At 42.4% G+C, this 19269-nt stretch overlaps 1 protein-coding gene across 7 annotated transcripts in view; it reads right to left on the bottom strand.

Annotated features, from left to right (window-relative positions):
• The window catches only part of LOC137299850 (phosphatidylinositol 5-phosphate 4-kinase type-2 beta), a 78011-nt gene extending 62955 nt beyond the window's left edge, over positions 1-15056 (bottom strand). For 5 of the 7 annotated variants that reach the window (XM_067968788.1, XM_067968784.1, XM_067968783.1 and 2 more), the window contains exon 1: positions 14697-15056. In XM_067968788.1, the coding sequence (XP_067824889.1) occupies positions 14697-14828 (132 nt within the window). In that variant the 5' untranslated portion in view covers positions 14829-15056. Of the gene's footprint in view, positions 1-3489; positions 3585-14692 lie in introns of those variants that run through there. The other 2 variants (XM_067968786.1, XM_067968787.1) reach the window with 2 other exon arrangements.
• Between the last annotated feature and the right edge of the window lie 4213 nt (positions 15057-19269).

Here is a 19269-nt window from a genome sequence, read left to right on the forward strand (position 1 = left end):
AATCATAACAAAATGTCAATGTGTGTAGGAGCGGCTATTGTGTCTGTAGTGATGTCAGCACTTTGCACACATGCACTGAGCCGTGGCTAGTCTGTGCTTGTGCAAAATATCAAGCTCCACAGTGCATTGGGTTCACAGAAAGACTGGCTGCACTATGTGCTGGTAAATTAAAGGAAAGGACTTGCATTTATATCATGCCCATCATGACCTCAGGTAGTCCCAAAGCACTTTACAGCCAACTAAGTACCTTTGAAGTGTAGTCACTGTTGTAAGGTAGGAAACGCAGCAGCCAATTTGTGCACAGCAAGGTCTCACATACAGCAACGAGATACATGATCAAGTAATCATTTTTTTTTAGTGATAAATATTAGCCAGGACATCAGGAGAACTCCCCTGCTGTTCTTCGAATAGATCCTTTACGCCCACCTGAAAGGGCAGGTTTAACGTCTCATCCGAAAGAGGGCACCTCTGACAGTGCAGCACTCCCTCAGTATTGCACTGAAGTGTCAGTCTGGTTTGTGTGCTCAAATCCCTGGAGTGGGGATTGAACCCATGACCTTCTGACTGAAAGACGAGAGAGCTACTACTGTGCCAAGGTTGACGCCTGCATACAAATACAGGAGAACAATGCCATTAGGCCACTCTCCCAAGACCCAGGCTGCAGCAAAAAAAGCAACAATAGAGAGAGGGGTGGCAAAACAAAAGATTTACACTGGCCAATGTATATCTTAGTAGTTGAGTATTCAAAAACACACAACTACAATACCGACTGTCGGAGATGAGGACAGAAAGCTAAGGATAAAGTCCTGAAATTGGTGCTTCAGCTCCTAACCCTGTACTCCAACAATCGAAGAATTATATTAAAATGAATGACTGAATTTTGTTTTTTTCCCTCACTGCACAGGATGCTAACCGAGTCCATGTTATTGGTGTACCACACCCAGAATGCCAGGTCACCAGGTATTTCTAGTCTTGCAAGGGTCATGTAATCCAGCAAAACACTTTGCAAAAGCAACAAGACTCGGCAATGAACAGGTCCCGCAGCAGACACTCAGTTCTAGCTCTCTACCTGTTCAGACACTCCTCTCACTCGTCCGAGTCCACTCCTTGGAAGCTGAATAATTGGGTGCTTCATCTAAAGAACAAATGAGTCAGACTTTAATTTCTATTACAACAGCCATAAAACACAGGCAGCTGTAATGCTTCAATTGTTATTGGGAAGTTTAGGTGAAGGACCAAGGTCCAAAGTGCAGAACGCCACCAAGTTTGAAAAGAGTAGGGCAGAAAATGAGATAAATCATGTAGTAGTGATTAGGTGACAGCTAAAAACCTGTAGGTAGTAAAAGGGAAGGGAAAACTTTTGAGTGGAACATTAAGTCTTGATTTCAACACCGCGAAGATGCAGGGAGGAGGAAGAACATGTAGGATGGCATATTTGGGACTTTGAATTTTGCTCTTCAGTTCCTGCTAAGTAGCAATGATCATAGCTGTATCGCTAAAATAGAAAAAGACAAGATTGTTCCTGTAACATATAATTTGCAAATACAAATTCAAAGGATCACTTCCTCATGGATGGGAAGACCATTCAACCCATCTTAGATTATCCATAAAGAATAAACCTACACTCCCCCCACCCCCATCAAACCTACAGCATCCAAGTTGCTTAAATAACTACAGGGTTTTTGCCTCCACTAGCCTATCTGGAAGCTCAATCCATGTATTCATCATTCTGTGTGTGAAGAACATTTTGACATAGGAACATAAGAACAGGAGTAGGCCATTCAGCCCCTCAACCCTGTTGTGCCATTCAATTAGGTCATGGCTGATCTGTACCTCAACTCCATTTTCTCACCTTTGCTCCATATCCCTTGATACCGTATCTAACAAAAATCTATCGATCTCCACCTTAAAAATTTCAATTGACCCAGCATCCACAGCCTTTTGGGGGTGTTAGTTCCAGATTTCCACTAGTGTGTGTGAAAAGGTGCTTCCTGATTTCACTCCTGAATGGCCTACCTCTAATTTTAAGTTCTGGATTCCCCCACCAGAGGAAATGGTTTCTCGGTATCTACCTAATCAGATCCATTAATCATTTGAAATTCTTTGATTCGATCACCCCTCAATCTTCTAAACTCAAGGGAATACATGCAAACTGTCCTCTTAATTACACCCTTTAAGCCATGGTATCATTCTGGTGAATCTGCACTATACCCCATCCAAGCCCAATATGTTCCCTGTGTCCAAACTGAATGCAGTACTCCAAATGGGGTCTGACCAAGGCTCTGTACAACTGAAGCATCACTGCCTCATTTTTGAATTCCAATCCCCTTGAGATAAAGGCCAACATTCCATTAGCCTTTTTGGTTCCTTTTTGTACGAGTGCACTACCTTTCAGTGATTTGTGCACAGGGACTCCTAAATCCCTTTGCTCCTTCACAGCTCCTAGTCTCTCGCCATTAAGAAAATATTCCAATTTGTCTTTCTCAGATCCAAAGTGGGTGACCTCACGCTTCCCCACCTTGAACTCCATCTGCCATAGTTTTGCCCACTCACTTAGTTTGTCTTTGTCTCTTGATAACTTCCTCCTTCCCATCCACACAACTTACTGTGCCTCTTAACTTAGGTGTCATCTGCAAACTTGGATATACAACTCTCTATTCCTTCATCCAAGTCATTAATATATATAATGAGAAGCTACAGCCCCAGTACAGATCCCTTGGGAACACCACATGTCACATACTACCAATCAGAGAACAAACTCTTTATTCCCTACTCTCTGTCTCCTACCTCCCAACCAATTACCAATCCATGTCATAAGGTTACCTCAAATTCCACGCGCTCTCATTTTTGCTAATAATCTCTTGTGCGGAACTTATCAAGTGCCTTCTGCAAATCCATATAGACAACGTTCCTATCCATAATGCTAGTGGCTTCCTCAAAAAATTCAACTAGATTAGTCAGACATGACCTACCCTTCACAAATCTATGCTGACTCTCTTTGATCAACTGATACCTGTCCAAGTGCTCAGTCACTCTGTCTCTGATGACAGATTCCGGTAACCTCTCCACAATTGCTGTTAAATTTACAGGCCTATACTTACATGGTTTCTTTTCCTCTCCTTTCTTAAATAATAGTGACATTTGCAATCTTTCAATCCAAAGGCACAATTCTGAATCTGAGCTTTGGACTAATGGGCCTACAATTTCCTCGCCTATTGCCATTAATACCCTGGGTGGAAACCATCAGGTGCTGGAGATTTGTCTGTCTTAAGTCCCATTATTTTTCCATTACCATTTTTAAAAAAACTTGTATTAAACCCACTAATTTCCTTGGCTTATTTTTATGTTCCCTTGTACCTCTTCCTCTTCTGTGAAAACACTAGTCTTTGAACCTGTGCTCCCTTGTCTTACTGTTACATTTAAAGTTCTGGACTTATCTTTTCTATACCGTTTACTAACTTACGTTACTTAGGTTCTTTCTTATGTTACCTCATTTCAAAGCTGAAAAGCCTTAGCTCGTCCAGTCTTTCCTCATAACTCAGTCCTGTGATGCTGGGGATCAGCCTCCTCACTGCCACGCCTCCAAGGCTTGAATGTCTCCCTTGTGTGTCGGTGGCCAAATTGGACACAGTATTCAAAGTGTGGTCTATGTTAACATCTTTTTCCTTGTACTCCACTGACTTGGTTATATAGTTCAGAATTCTATCTGCTTTGTTGCTTGCTGGGTACCCTGTGCACAGTGAGTAACATACATCACTAACCTTAGCGGTTCTAGATCAATGAAATAAAAATGACAAAGTGAAATCTACACTTTTAACATATACGCTGGAGCAAGTTAACCTGGCAACATAGAACATGCCTTTTAGTTTCAGAAGACCACGATTTTGGTTGTGACTATTTGAATGAATATATAAACCTATTGCAATCTGAACAAAAAGAACAAATTTTTGCAAAACCGTTATCAAGCTTTTTTTTTTGAAAAACAGCAAATTATTAATGTCTTCACGAGTGTGATATTTGGCTAATAAACAGAAACGGAAGTGCATGAAGAATTTAGAGGTCCTGCACTCAGAATCACAAAAATTCTAGCAGACCAGGTGACATCCAACTCAATACCCATTAGAGTACATTAAAGATAGCATCAATCTTCCCAATCTCCAGTGAGTCTTCTGAAGCAGTGACAAGCAGACGTGAGCTGTTTCTACACAGCAAGAAAGAAAATTGTGGGGGGGGGGGTTTGGGGGGAGTGGTGGGGGTGTTGGGTGAGGGCATTAACCTAACTAACTCCCGTTAATAAAAATTAAATTAGCGTAGACTAATAAACAGGCCACCCGTCTGCCACTTAGAAATGTCCCAAGTTCTAAATCAGCTGGGCAGCATCTTGAGCACTACAACTGGTCTCAGAGCCCTCAAACTAAGGAGTAGAAAAAAAAAATCAAGGTTCCTACTCCTGATCTCCACCCAGTGACACCTTGCTGGAAATTGTACACTTGTAGACAGCAGAGGACAAAATTGAGTCCAATATCTGGCTAACGCTAACCATCTTAAAATTACTTGAATTTATATCGCACCTTTCATAGCCTTAGGACATCCCAAAACGCTTTACTGCCAATGAAGTATTTTTGAAGTGTAGTCACTGTTGTAATGTAGGAAACCCAGCAGCCAATTTGTGCACAGCAAAGTCCCACAAACAGCAATGTGATAATGACCGGATAATCTGTTTTAGTGGTGTTTGCTGAGGGATAATTGTTAGTCAGGACATCAGGGAGAACTCCCCTGCTCTTCAAAATAGTGCCATGGGATCTTTTATGTCCATCTAAGAGGGCAGACGGGGGTCCTGGTTTAACGTCTATAGACTACACATAAAGAATGGCCACTTGAGATAGATAGCAGGCAGCAGCAAGTGTCACTGCTTTCAGGGGAGGAGGAAAGAAAGAACTTGCATTAATATGGTACTCTATTGCATCTCTCAGAAACATCCCAAAGTGCTTCATCTACAATGAATTACTTTGAAATGCAGCCGCTGTTGTTAATTAGACAAATGCAGCAACCATTTTGCATGCAACAATATCCAACAAACAGAAATAAGGTAAACGAACAGTTGACCCGTTTTCGGTGTGTTTGGTGAGGGTACTAGGCAAACTAGGCAAACTCTCAAACTGGAGGCCTGTGACCAGCGGTGTGCCTCAGGGATCGGTGCTGGGTCCGCTGTTATTTGTTATTTATATTAATGATTTGGATGAGAATTTAGGAGGCATGGTTAGTAAGTTTGCAGATGACACCAAGATTGGTGGCATTGTGGACAGTGAAGAAGGTTATCTAGGATTGCAACGGGATCTTGATATATTGGGCCAGTGGGCCGATGAATGGCAGATGGAGTTTAATTTAGATAAATGTGAGGTGATGCATTTTGGTAGATCGAATTGGGCCAGGACCTACTCCGTTAATGGTAGGGCGTTGGGGAGAGTTATAGAACAAAGAGATCTAGGAGTACAGGTTCATAGCTCCTTGAAAGTGGAGTCACAGGTGGATAGGGTGGTGAAGAAGGCATTCAGCATGCTTGGTTTCATTGGTCAGAACATTGAATACAGGAGTTGGGATGTCTTGTTGAAGTTGTACAAGACATTAGTAAGGCCACACTTGGAATACTGTGTACAGTTATAGAAAGGATATTATTAAACTAGAAAGAGTGCAGAAAAGATTTACTAGGATGCTACCGGGACTTGATGGTTTGACTTATAGGGAGAGGTTGGATAGACTGAGACTTTTTTCCCTGGAGAGTAGGAGGTTTCGGGGTGATCTTATGGAAGTCTATAAAATAATGAGGGGCATAGATAAGGTCGATAGTCAAAATCTTTTCCCAAAGGTAGGGGAGTCTATAACAAGGGGACATAGATTTAAGGGTCCAGAGGGGCAATTTTTTCACTCAAAGGGTGGTGAGTGTCTGGAACGAGCTGCCAGAGGCAGTAGTAGAAGCGGGTACAATTTTGTCTTTTAAAAAGCATTTGGACAGTTACATGGGTAAGATGGGTATAGAGGGATATGGGCCAAGTGCAGGCAATTGGGACTAGCTTAGTGGTATAAACTGGGTGACATGGACATGTTGGGCCGAAGGGCCTGTTTCCATGTTGTAAACTTCTATGATTCTATTTTTATCATCCGCCTGGACATTTTTAACCTCTCTTCCAAATGAGACAATGAATTAAGGCATACAGACCAAAACGTCCTAGGTTGGATTCCTATTATGTGCTAAGTTACCTGGTCTTGACCAAGGCAGCAATTAATCCGGGGGTGGTGGGGGGAGGAATTCCTGCGGATTAGTGCATGCACAGGGTTGTCGGGTGAGGACAGAATCAGGCTGAGCTGTGATGCCCTCACCTTGAATACTCTAGCAGCACTCACTGTCTATGTTCACACACAAACATGAATAGTAACTTGCGTGAAGTACCAGAAGGGTGCAGGAGCAAGAATCACTGTCTTCAAGAGAATGGCAGGGGGGGGGGGGGGAGGTGAGGGAAGAAAATTGGGGTGAAAAAGAAAAACACTTGTAGTATTGTCAACAAGTTAGAAATGGGCAGGAAAAAAAACGGAACTGAATACCTGAAGAAACGTTACACATAAAGGAAGTGAAAGGAGAAACTTCAAAAGCAGCCTAAGAAACTGCTTTGTCGTTTATCTCATAGTGTTAACTTATAGTTTGACTGCACAGTTTGTGTTGATGCTAAATGATTTCAGTCCAGTGTGGAATTTAGAAAGGTCACTGTTGGCCCATTTCCAATCTTTTCAACATAACCAAAGAGCCAACTGTCCTGCCCACTCTTTGCTGACAATAAAATTTAACCAGCATTCAGATGGTGTTCAGTGGGATGCTATGCAGGCTTGTAGATCTCTGCTTACCATGGCCAGAAAGTGACACAAAAATTAGCAGTGCAACTCAGGTCTGGTTGACTCATGTCACTCTATATAGATACCAGTCTCACACTGGTGTAGTATGATGGCACCGCTAGTGAATTCACAAGAGCTAATCTCCACACCAAGCACAAAGTGTATATAATCATGGTGATTAAAAAAACAGATGCTTGCATTAGTCAACGTTGGTTCAGTAGATGGGTGCAAATCCTACCTCAGAGGAAGGTATTTTCCATAATACCAGATGTAAAAGTTGCCTCTTGGAGACCCGATAAATCTGGAGTATCCCACCCAGATAAAAGTCCCATATCTGGCCAGCTGCCCTAGACATGAACAGGGTTCTTGTTCCCAGATGCCTCACAAACTTAAAGGAGAAGTTCAGAAGCTATTAGTGGCTCTGCATGAGGCCACTTTTAGGTTGCACGTACATTACAACTGTAGTGCTGTTGTGAAACGGTTTTGCTAGGCACCAACACTAAGAAGTTTGTGGTGTAAAGTCAGACCTGACTCTGAAGTGAAGCAGAGTGAGTCTCCCTCTTCCCGCTGTAGTACGAATGAAGGAAAGTTAGATCAAGTCAATTCGCAATTTATACAGGCAACAAAATCAGCACTTATTCCTGAGGCGAGTCTAATTTATATCAGTTCTGATTTGGAACTCCTGAATCATTCTATTTATACTGCTGAAGCACAGGGCAGGCTTTGCCACTTTAAAGAGAGCTTCTCTTCACCATTAGATGAGCAAATCTCCCCCAATTTAAAATTGGAGAAACAGCTTTGCAGAGTTAAAAATATATACTTGAATTCAAATTTAGAAGTAAGAAATCCCAATTCATAAGTGTATAGCTGTGCTGTAAAATAGAGTTTCACAGAAAACTTCTTCATATCCTAAGTATCAAGAAAGCACTTTACTATAAGATTGTGACTGACAAATTCACTATCCACAAGATTCATATTTCACACCTGTTTTCTGTGCTACATCTAAAAAACTGCATTCTACTCCAGGGCTATGGGAGGGCTTTCTATCTTAAGAGTCGGCCTTGTCTCAGTAGTACTCTCGCCTCGGAGTCAGAAGGTCGTAGGTTCAAGCCCCGCTGTAGGATTTGAGCACATAATCCAGACTGACTCTTCAATGCAGTACTGAGGAAGTGCTGCATTGCTGGAGGTGCCGTCTTTCAGATGAGACATTAAACCGCCTTCCCTCTTAGATGGATGTAAAAGATCCCACAGCACGATTTGAGGGAGAGCAGGGGAGTTCTTCCAATGTGCTGACCAAATATTTATCCCTCAACCCGACATTAGTAAAACAGATTATCTGGACACTTAAAACGTTGATGTTTGTGGAACCTTGTGAGGGAGTTGGCTGCCGTGTTTGCCGATAGCGATTACGTTTCAAAAGTACTTCATTGGCTATGAAGTGCTTTGAGAGGTTGTGAAAGGCAGTATATAAATCCAAGTTCTTTCTTTCTCCCCCGCCCTGTCTTACTGTAGCCAGCAGTAAGGACCACCCCAAGCAATGTTCCAACTGAACATGTCCCTTCTCTCCATATTATTTTTATTTTTTGCCCACTTTCCTCTGATTTTCATCCCCCCCCATAGGTGTGATGTCCACTTAACCGACCAAATGCTTCTCTCCTTGTTTGATTGATCCTTGGGAGTCCTGATAACTATGCCTCAGATCTTTCCTTGTGCCTAATGTTGCTTAATCAGGTGTTTGTCTGTTACAAGCTTGCAGTCTGATGCACTGTATATAATTTGATGTTGATCTCCTCTTGCGATTTTATTTTTCTTTACTGCTATTTTTGCTTGTTTTTGTCCCTTGCATGTTGCAGCCAATGCTACACAATTCAAAATTCCAAAAAGTGTTTTTTAAAAAAAAGTTCTAAACTGAGTTTGAAAGACAAGTTTTATGAAGAATTAGCGATATGAACAATGACAAAAATAGTTTCTAAAGTTATGGTATGTACTGACCACATGGTAATCAATTCCATGTTTGATTGCCATGTGGTCAGTACATACTATAACTTTATGCATAGTAATTCAATAAACTGGCTATGGTATGTCATGTCAAGTTGTTATGTCATAATCAATAACCCTATTGTGTAGGTGTCATAGAGGATGATCAAACAGGGTTACCAAAAATGGATGAAGCCAGGACAACAGGCTCATTTAGGAAGCAACTCGATGCTGTAATGGGAAAATGGTAGAGTTGGTAATCTGCAACAGTGAGATCAAAGGGGCCTAGAAGCCTTCTCCATCCAAACAGTCTTATGATCTTGCAATCACGCACCATGCAAGGAGTACCCTGGTCGCCAGAACACCAGACACAAAAAGGGGGCAAAAACATAATACAAATTCCCCATTAAACTTTGTAATATAAGAAAACATAAGAAATAGGAGCAGGAGTAGGCCATATGGTCCCTCGAGCCTGCTCCGCCATCCATTAAGATCATGGCTAATCTTCGACCTCAACTCCACTTTCCTGCCCGATCCCCATATCCCTTGATTCCCTCAGAGTCCAAAAATCTATTGATCTCAGTCTTGAATGTACTCAACAACTGAGCATCCACAGCCCTCTGGGGTAGAGAATTCCAAAGATTCACAACCCTCCTGAGTGAAGAATTTCCTCCTCATCTCAGTCCTAAATGTCCGACCCCTTATCCTGAGACTATACCCCCTAGTTCCAGACTCTCCAGCCAGGGAAACATCCCTCTCAGCATCTACCCTGTCAAGCTCACACAGAATCTCATATGTTTCAATGAGATCATAAGAACATAAGAACATAAGAAATAGGAGCAGGAGTAGGCCAATCAGCCCCTCGAGCCTGCTCCGCCATTCAATAAGGTCATGGCTGATCTGATCCTAACCTCAAATCTAAATTCATGTCCAATTTCCTGCCCGCTCCCCGTAACCCCTAATTCCCTTTACTTCTAGGAAACTGTCTATTTCTGTTTTAAATTTATTTAATGATGTAGCTTCCACAGCTTCCTGGGGCAGCAAATTCCACAGACCTACTACCCCCTGAGTGAAGAAGTTTCTCCTCATCTCAGTTTTGAAAGAGCAGCCCCTTATTCTAAGATTATGCCCCCTAGTTCTAGTTTCACCTATCCTTGGGAACATCCTTACCGCATCCACCCGATCAAGCCCCTTCACAATCTTATATGTTTCAATAAGATCGCCTCTCATTCTTCTGAACTCCAATGAGTCGAGTCCCAATCTACTCAACCTCTCCTCATATGTCCGCCCCCTCATCCCCGAGATTAACCGAGTGAACCTTCTTTGTACTGCCTCGAGAGCAAGAGATCACCTCTCATTCTTCTAAACTCCAGAGAGTAAAGGCCCATTCTACTCAATCTTTCCTCATAGGACAACCCTCTCATCCCAGCAATCAATCTAGTGAACCTTCGTTGCACCGCTTCTAAGGCAAGTATATCCTTCCTTAGAAAAGGAGATTAAATTGCACAGTACTCCAAGTGTGGTCTCACCAAAGCCCTGTACAGTTGCAGCAAGACTTCCTTACTCTTGTACTCCAACCCCTTTGCAATAAAGGCCAACATACCATTTGTTTTCCTAATTGTTTGCTTACCTGCATGTTAATTTTTTGTGTTTCATGTATAAGGACACCCAAATCCCTCTGAACACCAACAATTAATAGTTTATATTAATATATATTTTATCAAAGCACAAAATAGCCACAGGGGAGCGATTTCAAGGTAGTAACCCCAGGTCAGCATTCAGCTAAGTTGTAAATCACTCTTGGGGTTTATGACAAGATATGTCTGAGCTTTTTGCCTTCATGGGCCACTTAGGTAGGTACCACAGAGCCTCTCATGCCACATGGAGTTTGCATCAATATTCCTATTATCCAGCGTATTTCTCAAGTTGCCGATCTTTGTGTTCTGATCCACCATCAAGGCAAAATTACTAACAACAGCCCTTCCCAAACCTTCAGGCCCATGGAATTCAAACAGGACAAAACGTGCAAAAAATGATTAAAGTGCAAATAAGGCTGTGTTGTCTGGCCTTTGGGAGCCAAATGGGCCAGGGTACAAAGGCCGCAGTTTGGACACTCCTGGTTTATAACGTTAGCCAAACCCATCAAGATTACTGCACTGAAACCTCTTAAGACCCATCATTCTCAGAGTAATCCACTTACATTTTGGCACTTGACTTACATAATACTTAAAACTGTTCCAAAAATAATAGTGCAAAAATCTAGCAATTCTCTCCAGAATCTATTAACTGGTGAAATGCTCCATGGACAATTAACTCCATGGGGCTCCTTTTGTTGCCTCGATGTGGAAGCAGGTTGTCAAAGCAGGGAACTGGGGATCCGAGAAAAACTTCATTGCTCTCACACAATTTTCTGGTCTCCAAAAGACAAAAAGGATAGTTAAAAGATGTAACGCGCTCGCCCTAATGGGTCAGTTAGCAACTAAACCATCTGGCGTTTGCCTGAGCCATACACACGAGGGAAGTCTAATGTTCTATTCCCAGAATGCGCCAAGTTGGCCGATCTCTTGAGCAAGAGGGATGGGGCACTATAGCTGGCCTCAGTATCACACGGCTAGCATTCTCTTCCCTAATTACTATCCAGTGCTGCTGGAAATAGCCATATGTGCACAATCAGGTGAGGACAGTATTGGACTCTGCTGTTTGTAAACCCCCACCCAGTCAAAAAGCTCATACACGCAGAATGGCCACTTGGCTGAAATACCAGAGGGCAGCTGTTGCCTATGGAACTGTACCCCAGTGCGATGGGAGAAAATGGATGGGCATGAGTACCTATTATTCTCCAAGCAAGCTGGTTACATTTTTGATTCTTGTGTCGAAATGCTTGTAACAGTCGTCAAAAGAGACGATTTGAAGTTGCATGTCAAACTCTACAGCGAGAGCCACCTCGCCTGAAAACATTATCCACATAGTTCTGTTGGCCACCAGGCATCATTTCACTTGTGTAAAAAAGCTACAGTCGCAAAAAGAACTGCTGCAACTCACAATCGCCGGCGAAATATCCTTTTATCTATTTCACAGGTTATTAAAGGTGCCATTACTTTGTAAGGAAAGTGAAATTCTGCTGGTACGACATAACTGGCATAGTGTCCACGCTCTCCTGTGGCCTGACCTAATTTCCCCAAGCGTCACAAAATGAATTGCTCAATATACTAATTATGTTTCAAGCAGAACGTGACTCCTCACCCAGATTACTATGGATTGCGGCATTTCTCCCCCCCCCCCCCCCTTCAAAGAAACAAGGCTGCAGGATAGAAGCAAAAGTGAATTTACAGAAGTAGCACTAGAGTATATATATATTTCTTCTTTCACAGAATTACATAGAATTTACAGCCCAGAAACAGGACATTCGGCCTAACCGGTCTGTGCCGGTGTTTATGCTCCACACGAGCCTCCTCCCACTCTACTACATCTAACCCCACCTGCATATCCTTCTATTCGTTTCTCCCTCATGTACTTATCTAGCTTCCCCTTAAATACATCTATGCTATTCGCCTCAACTGCTCCATGTGGTAGCAAGTTCCACATTCTAACCACCCTCTCGGTAAAGACACTTCTCCTGAATTCCTTATCGGATTTATTAGTGACTATTTTATATTTATGACTCCTAGTTTTGTGGGAACATTGTCTCTACGTATACACTATTAAACCTTTCCTGGCTGGGTGGAGAAATGAAATGATGCAGACCCACAACAGATTTGGAATCAGTGCTAAAATAAAGTCACGAAACAGGCTCGTCACGAAACAGGCTCCTCCGATGGCTCAATGGGAAACTAGACTGCCCAATGTGAAACTGAACCATACAGATCTGGAAATGCCCCAGCTTCAATCTGTACTGGGTGAGCTGATTTCAGCAGTAGGTGCACGACAATTGATGTAAGTACCCCTGGGCTAGGGAGGGGGGGGGGGGAAGAAAAGTTAGCCATGGTCACTACTCCTGATTATTATCCCCTGCTCCTTGCTGGAATGTTCATCTGCGTTTCCTAGCCAGCATGATCAGGAGAACACCAGAATCAAGAATATCACAGAGGAATGGTTGGATCAAGAAGTCACTATCCTAATCTTTGCACATCATTCGGAATTTGAAATATTAATTCTATAAATCCGAAGCGTACCCCGCATATCACTGAGGTGAGCCCCAGTTGCCGAGGGCTAGCGTTTATAATGCGGATATCCCGATCTATCCAAAAGGATTCCGGATCACCAGTTCTACTTCACAACTCCCAGCGTTACGGGGAGTCTACAGCACAGAAACAGGCCATTCGGCCCAACTGGTCTATACCAGCATCACGAACAGACAAACCCCCCAAATGAATGCACTGCTCTGCTGCCCCGTATTGAGGGATCCTGGGCGGGGTGGATCTGTATGATCCAAAGGTGGGGAGGGTCACCGCGCTGGCATCGAGATGCATATCGTCCCTCGAGGAACTTTTATTACCTCTTTATACCCAACCCAGTAGTAGGTTGGAGGATACTGAAAAAAGAACTCTTGAATGAACCACCACACGCAGTCACAAACATGTCTGAAACGTAAAATTACTTGAAGCGCTGCAATTCCACGTTGAAACTATGAAATTACTGGAATTACTGGCCCTAAAACACAACACAAATTACAAACCATAACCCACAATTGTACAAGAACACAAAGTCTACACAACCACCACCCCCCACCCCTCAAAAAAAATAAAACACTCACTTGAATCTGCCTCATTACTCTCCTGGGTTGTTTTTTTTTTGGGGGGGGGGGGAATTTAATGCCTTGAGACAGTTAAACAGTTCTCTTAAATATAAAACCTCAAGCTTGAGGGGGGAGAGCTAGGCCGCAGAAGCCTGCGGACTCGCCTGAGAACAGAGGCCGACATCAGAGACGCGGTTGGTGGGATCCGAAATCAGAAGAAGGGGAGGGGGGGGAATAAAATGACAGACCGGGAGGAGGGGGGGGGTGGGAAAGGGGTTCGTTTTATTAATAATATTTTTTTTTAAAAAAGATAGAATAATATAAAGTTTGTGAGGTGAGGCTGAAGCCGGGCCGAGAGGGAGTTAACGGGCCCGAGAGGGAGAGACGAAGAGGGGAGATTAAAGGACGAAAAGATCGAGTAAGAAATAAAATAAAAACCGTTGGGAATTTAAAATAAAAATTAAAATAAAAAAAAATTAAAACCCCCCTTTTTCGGGCCTGAGGGGGGGGGGGGGGAACTCACAAGAAATAAAAGGCGCAAAAAATATCCCAGTAAATAAAAAAAAAACCCCGACAACCCCATCAAAATAAAACATTAAATATTTTTATTTTCACTTTTTTTTTGTATTGAAACCAAACTCTTCATCGGGCCCGAGCTGGATCTTTTAAAATTAAAATATATAAATGTATTTCTTCTTCTAAATAAAACAATGCAATTAATTCACATCATAAAATATTTATCAACATGTCCCAAAATGTATATCATTCATTATTAGTGAGTCTCCCTCTCCAAAAGAAAGACCCTTAAAACCAAACAGGCCTCAGCTTCAAACCTTCCTTCAAAGACTATATTTATCCATAAGATTAAATTAAAAATAAAAGTCATCCGGCTTCTCTCTTTTTTTCAAAGAAAATAGGAAATCAATGCACAATCTTAATCAGGGCCTTTTTGTTTTCTTAAGAGATGATAAGACAGACAGACAAACTCAGCATCTTAAGCCATCTCTCAAGTCCAGCACCTCACAGTAAAAGTACATTTTATACACGTAAATAAATCATCATAATTCCAAGAAATAAAGACAGATCTGATCTTACTCACGGTGTGGTTGACTCCCCACATGAGAACACTAAGCAGGGGCTCACTGGCCCTGAACAGCTTCACTTTCTGAGCCACAAAATGTTTCTTCTTGGTTTTGGTCTTGCTGGCACTGGCAGTACAGTTGGCTGCCATTTTTGTAAAAAAAAAATGAAATAAAATACAAGAAAAAATCTTAATATTTTCCTTTTGTAATATCCCCCTTGCCTCTATGTTATTTATTAATTCTTATCCTTTAAATTTCTGTGCTTGAGGGTGCATTTCGGGGGTATAAAAAAAATGGCATGGTAGTAGCTCCTGTGAAGTGGACAGGGTGAGAACCAAAAACCCTGTGAATGCCTCTTGTTTGTCTGTCTGTCTCTGTCTCCCTCTGCTTCTTTCTCCAAGCTCTAAGGCTGCTCCCCCTACTGCTGCAAGACGCTTCTACAACCAAATGAACATCACCCTCTTCCACACCCAAGAAAACACTGCCACCTACCAGTATCAACAATTATTGTACCGTTAATATCGCTCAGTACCATTTACAAAAACAATGACACGAAATATAAATGCCTGTACATGGCAAGGGCAAGCGACACTGCCACCCAATCCTCTCAACGTCTTTATGTCGATACCATTTCTAAATAAGTTTGTAAATGTAAAACTTTGAGTCATTCAGAAGTTCGTGGTTTCAAGCAAGCCCCTGGTCCACAGACTTGAGCCCACGAGCTCAGTACTGCACTTCAATGCATTACTGTCGGAGGTGCCATCTTTCTGATCAGACGTTAAACACGGTCCTCATCTGCCCTCTCAGGTGGATGTAAAAGATCCCACAGCACTATTTGAAGAAGAGCATGATGTGGAGATGCCGGTGATGGACTGGGGTGGACAAATCACAAGCTTTCGGAGCTTTCCTTCTTCGAAGGAGGAAAGCTCCGAAAGCTTGTGATTTCAAATAAAGCTGTTGGACGAGAACCTGGTGTTGTAAGACTCCTTACATTTCATGAAGAGCAGGGGAGTTCTCAAGGTGTCCTGGCCATCATTTATCCCTCAACCAACACCTAAAACAGATGATCTGGTAATTTATTTCATTGCTGTTTGTGGGGACCTTGCTGTGTGAATCTTGGCTGCCACATTTCCTACATATAACAGTGGTGAATAAATTAATTCTGTGCACTTAGACGCAATCACAATTAACACTGCACTAGGACAGACATTAGCTGCGATTATAAAATTGTGCCTAATGTGTCTAATTGATATTTTAAACATTTAACATTGTCTAGCATCATGATTCCTTTAGTTTGGTCACCATCCGATATGGTACTCAACAATATAGACTGGAAAGGGACCACATTAAAGGATACATTTGTCCATCCTGCTCCCTGTGAGGAGTCATGCAGAGAGGAATGCAGGCCAGAGCATTGGTTCTACAGTATTGCAGCCTTGGAGAAGGTGCAGAGGAGAATTACCAGAATAATACCAGGGATGAGGGACTTCAGTTATGTAGAGAGGATAGAAGATTAAGGGGTGATTTAATAGAGGTGTTCGAAATTATATATATTTTTTGATAGTGTAGATAAGGTTTCCACTGGCAGGAGGGTCGGTAGCCAGAGGACACAGATTGAAGATAATTGGCAAAAGAACCAGAGGGGAGATGAAGAGAATTTTTTTTTACACAGCGAGTTGTTATAATCTGGAATGCACTGCCTGAAAGGTTGGTGGAAGCAGATTCAAAAGGGAATTGGATATATACTTAAAAAGAAAACATTTGCAAGGCTATGGGGAAAGGGAGAGGGAGTAGGATTAATTGGATAGCTCTTTCAAAGAGATAGCACGGGCATGATGGTGCTGTATGATTCTATGAATTGTAATTCAATGGCTGTAAAGCATTTTGGGACATCTGAGGATGAAAGGTGCTATTATAAAATGCAAAGTTTTCCCCTGGCTCCACTGGGAGTGTGGGATTGATGAGGTTAGCTAATAAAGTTTAAATCAATGTTCCTGTTAATTTGGATATATTCTAATCCCTGGTCCATGCAGTAGTTGGAATGCTGCAATTAGCCTCAACACCACTGGGATAGGGAGGGGATACATTAGCCAGAGTTCTTGATACTGATAACTACCCTGGTGGAAAATGCACTTGTGTGGACATCTTGCCAGCCTGTTTCGGTGGTTCAGATGGGCATTATGGCACTATTTCAAGAAGAGCAATGAGTTTTCCCTGTGCACCGGCCAATATTCCTCTCTGAAATCAACACCACCAAAACAGACTAGTAGACGTCCATCTCATTGCTCTGCGCAAAATGGCTGCCACGTTAGTCTACGTAACCAATAGTCACGGTATTTTAAAGTAATTCATCGTCTCTGAAGTGTTTCTGAGAGATGTGACAAGGCGCTAAATAAATGCAAGTCTTTCTGATGAATCAAACATCTTTATTTTATTACATAGAATGTTGTGAGTTGCTGTTTCTAAACACAGTCCCACATATACATTCCATTGTCAGTTCTACTGCGGATCTGGTTCACAAAACAGCACAGAACAGTGAGAGTCCAAAGTGACACCGTAGAATTCTGTCTGGTGAGTGTCCCTTTTAACATATTTATAGAATTGTCAATAGAGTATAAATTAGAGGAGGTCCTGCTAAAACCATACTGTGCTCTGGTCAGAATGCACTTTGAGTAATGTGTCCCGTTTTAGTCACCGAGACACACAGGGGAGGCATTTCAGCCCTGGAGGTAAAAGCCAGGAGAGGCTGATTCCTCGTGTCAGAGGACTGAGTTATGAGGAAGATGTGGAAAACTTGGGCTCGTCAACCTTGAAAAGACACCAAGTTATAGTCCAGCAATTTTATTTGAAATTCACAAGCTTTCGGAGGCTTCCTCCTTCCTCAGGTGAATGTGGAAAGGAAGGAGGAAGCCTCCGAAAGCTTGTGAATTGTTTACAATTGTCAACCCAGTCCATCATCGGCATCTCCACATCTTGAAAAGACACAATTGAGATGGGCTCCCAAAGAGATCTATACCTTAATAAATGGTGTTGTAAAGAAAAATCTGTTACTACAAATGGAACCATGACAGCAGGGCAAGGGTTCGAACCAGCAAAGGGAAAATATAAGACTAATGTCAGGAAGTTCATTGCATAAGGAGTAATCAACACAAGGAATGGGCTTCCAGATAGGACAGTGGAGACAAAAACTCTGAAATTATTTAAGAAACAGTAGGATGCTATGACGAGGGAGATTAAAGTTTTTTATTGGATGGTTGAGATATGATGAGCCAAATGGCTTTCCTCCTCTGTATCTACGTAGCGATCTTGTGGGCCTTCTGCTCTTTCTCTCTCTTTCACTAAAGTTGGTTGGCACAACAACAACTTACATTTATATAGTGCCTTTGGTGTAGTAAAACGTCCCAAGGTGCTTCATAGGAGCGTTATCAAACAAAATTTGACACCGAACCACAAAAGGAGATATTAGGACAGGTGAACAAAAGCTTAGTCAAAGAGGTCGGCTTTAAAGAGCATCTTAAAGGAGGAGAGAGAGGCAGAGAGGTGGAGAGGTGGGATTCCTGAGCTTAGGACCTAGGCAGCTGAAGGCTTGGCTGCCAATGGCATGGGCAGAATATGCAATGGCCTGTAGTTTCAGGGATCTGATGTGGAACTTTTTCTGCTAACTTCAGCAAGGTTCAAAACAAAATAAATTATGCTGCAGTTGGACAAGTAAGTGACGTGCGCAAATTGCTCGAAGATTTGTAGTCACTAAGGAGCAAATTCACTGCCAAATGGGGTGAAAGCTGATTTGAATACTTGACACATAACAAAATAGGATAACATAAGAACCGTTTGAAAAGGAGACAGATTCAATCATGTGATCTTGACTTTATAACAAAAGAAGATTCTTGATTTGACAAGAGAGTACACGTGTGCATTCAGTTAAGTAATGATTCCTGTTTGCCTGGAGTGCACCAGGTGATGAATGGCTCCAGTATTAAGTGCTGAGACAGCAGGGCCTGAACATTTAATCAAGACTGGGGAACTGCTGACTGAGACCGCTACAAAGACTGTCAAAGAAGTGCTTTATTTGATTGGTGGCAAATACCTTCAGACCTGGTCAGTTCAGCAGAATTTATTTTTGTTTACACCACTTCCTCTCCTTAAGGTGCTGACTCATGATGGATGCCAGAGTTCCATTGGCATCTTCAACCCTTTGGTACCCGACTCTTGACAACGAGTGTTGGCATGGGCATCTAACTATGGAGGATATCACAGCTGAGGCAAATCCTGTTCAAAACCAAGGTCCACCCCCGTCCACTTTCTAGTGCGTTTACTAGAGGCCAATTGTTGCAGCCCAAATGCTGCTATGGTTTAGTGACACCCAGGGTGAAATATTTACCCACTAGGCAATGGACAGCTGTGTCTGCTGCCTCTTGCATACTAGAATGGTACCAGGGATGAGGGACTTCAGTTATGTGGCGAGACTGGAGAAGCTGGGGTTGTTCTCCTCAAAGCAGAGAAGGTTGAGAAGAGATTTGATAGAGGTGTTCAAAATCTTGAAGGGATTTGGTAGAGTAAATAAAGAGAAATTGTTTCCAGTGGCAGAAG

Source organism: Heptranchias perlo, chromosome 30 (assembly GCF_035084215.1).
Source record: "Heptranchias perlo isolate sHepPer1 chromosome 30, sHepPer1.hap1, whole genome shotgun sequence".
Taxonomy (NCBI): Eukaryota; Metazoa; Chordata; class Chondrichthyes; order Hexanchiformes; family Hexanchidae; genus Heptranchias; species Heptranchias perlo.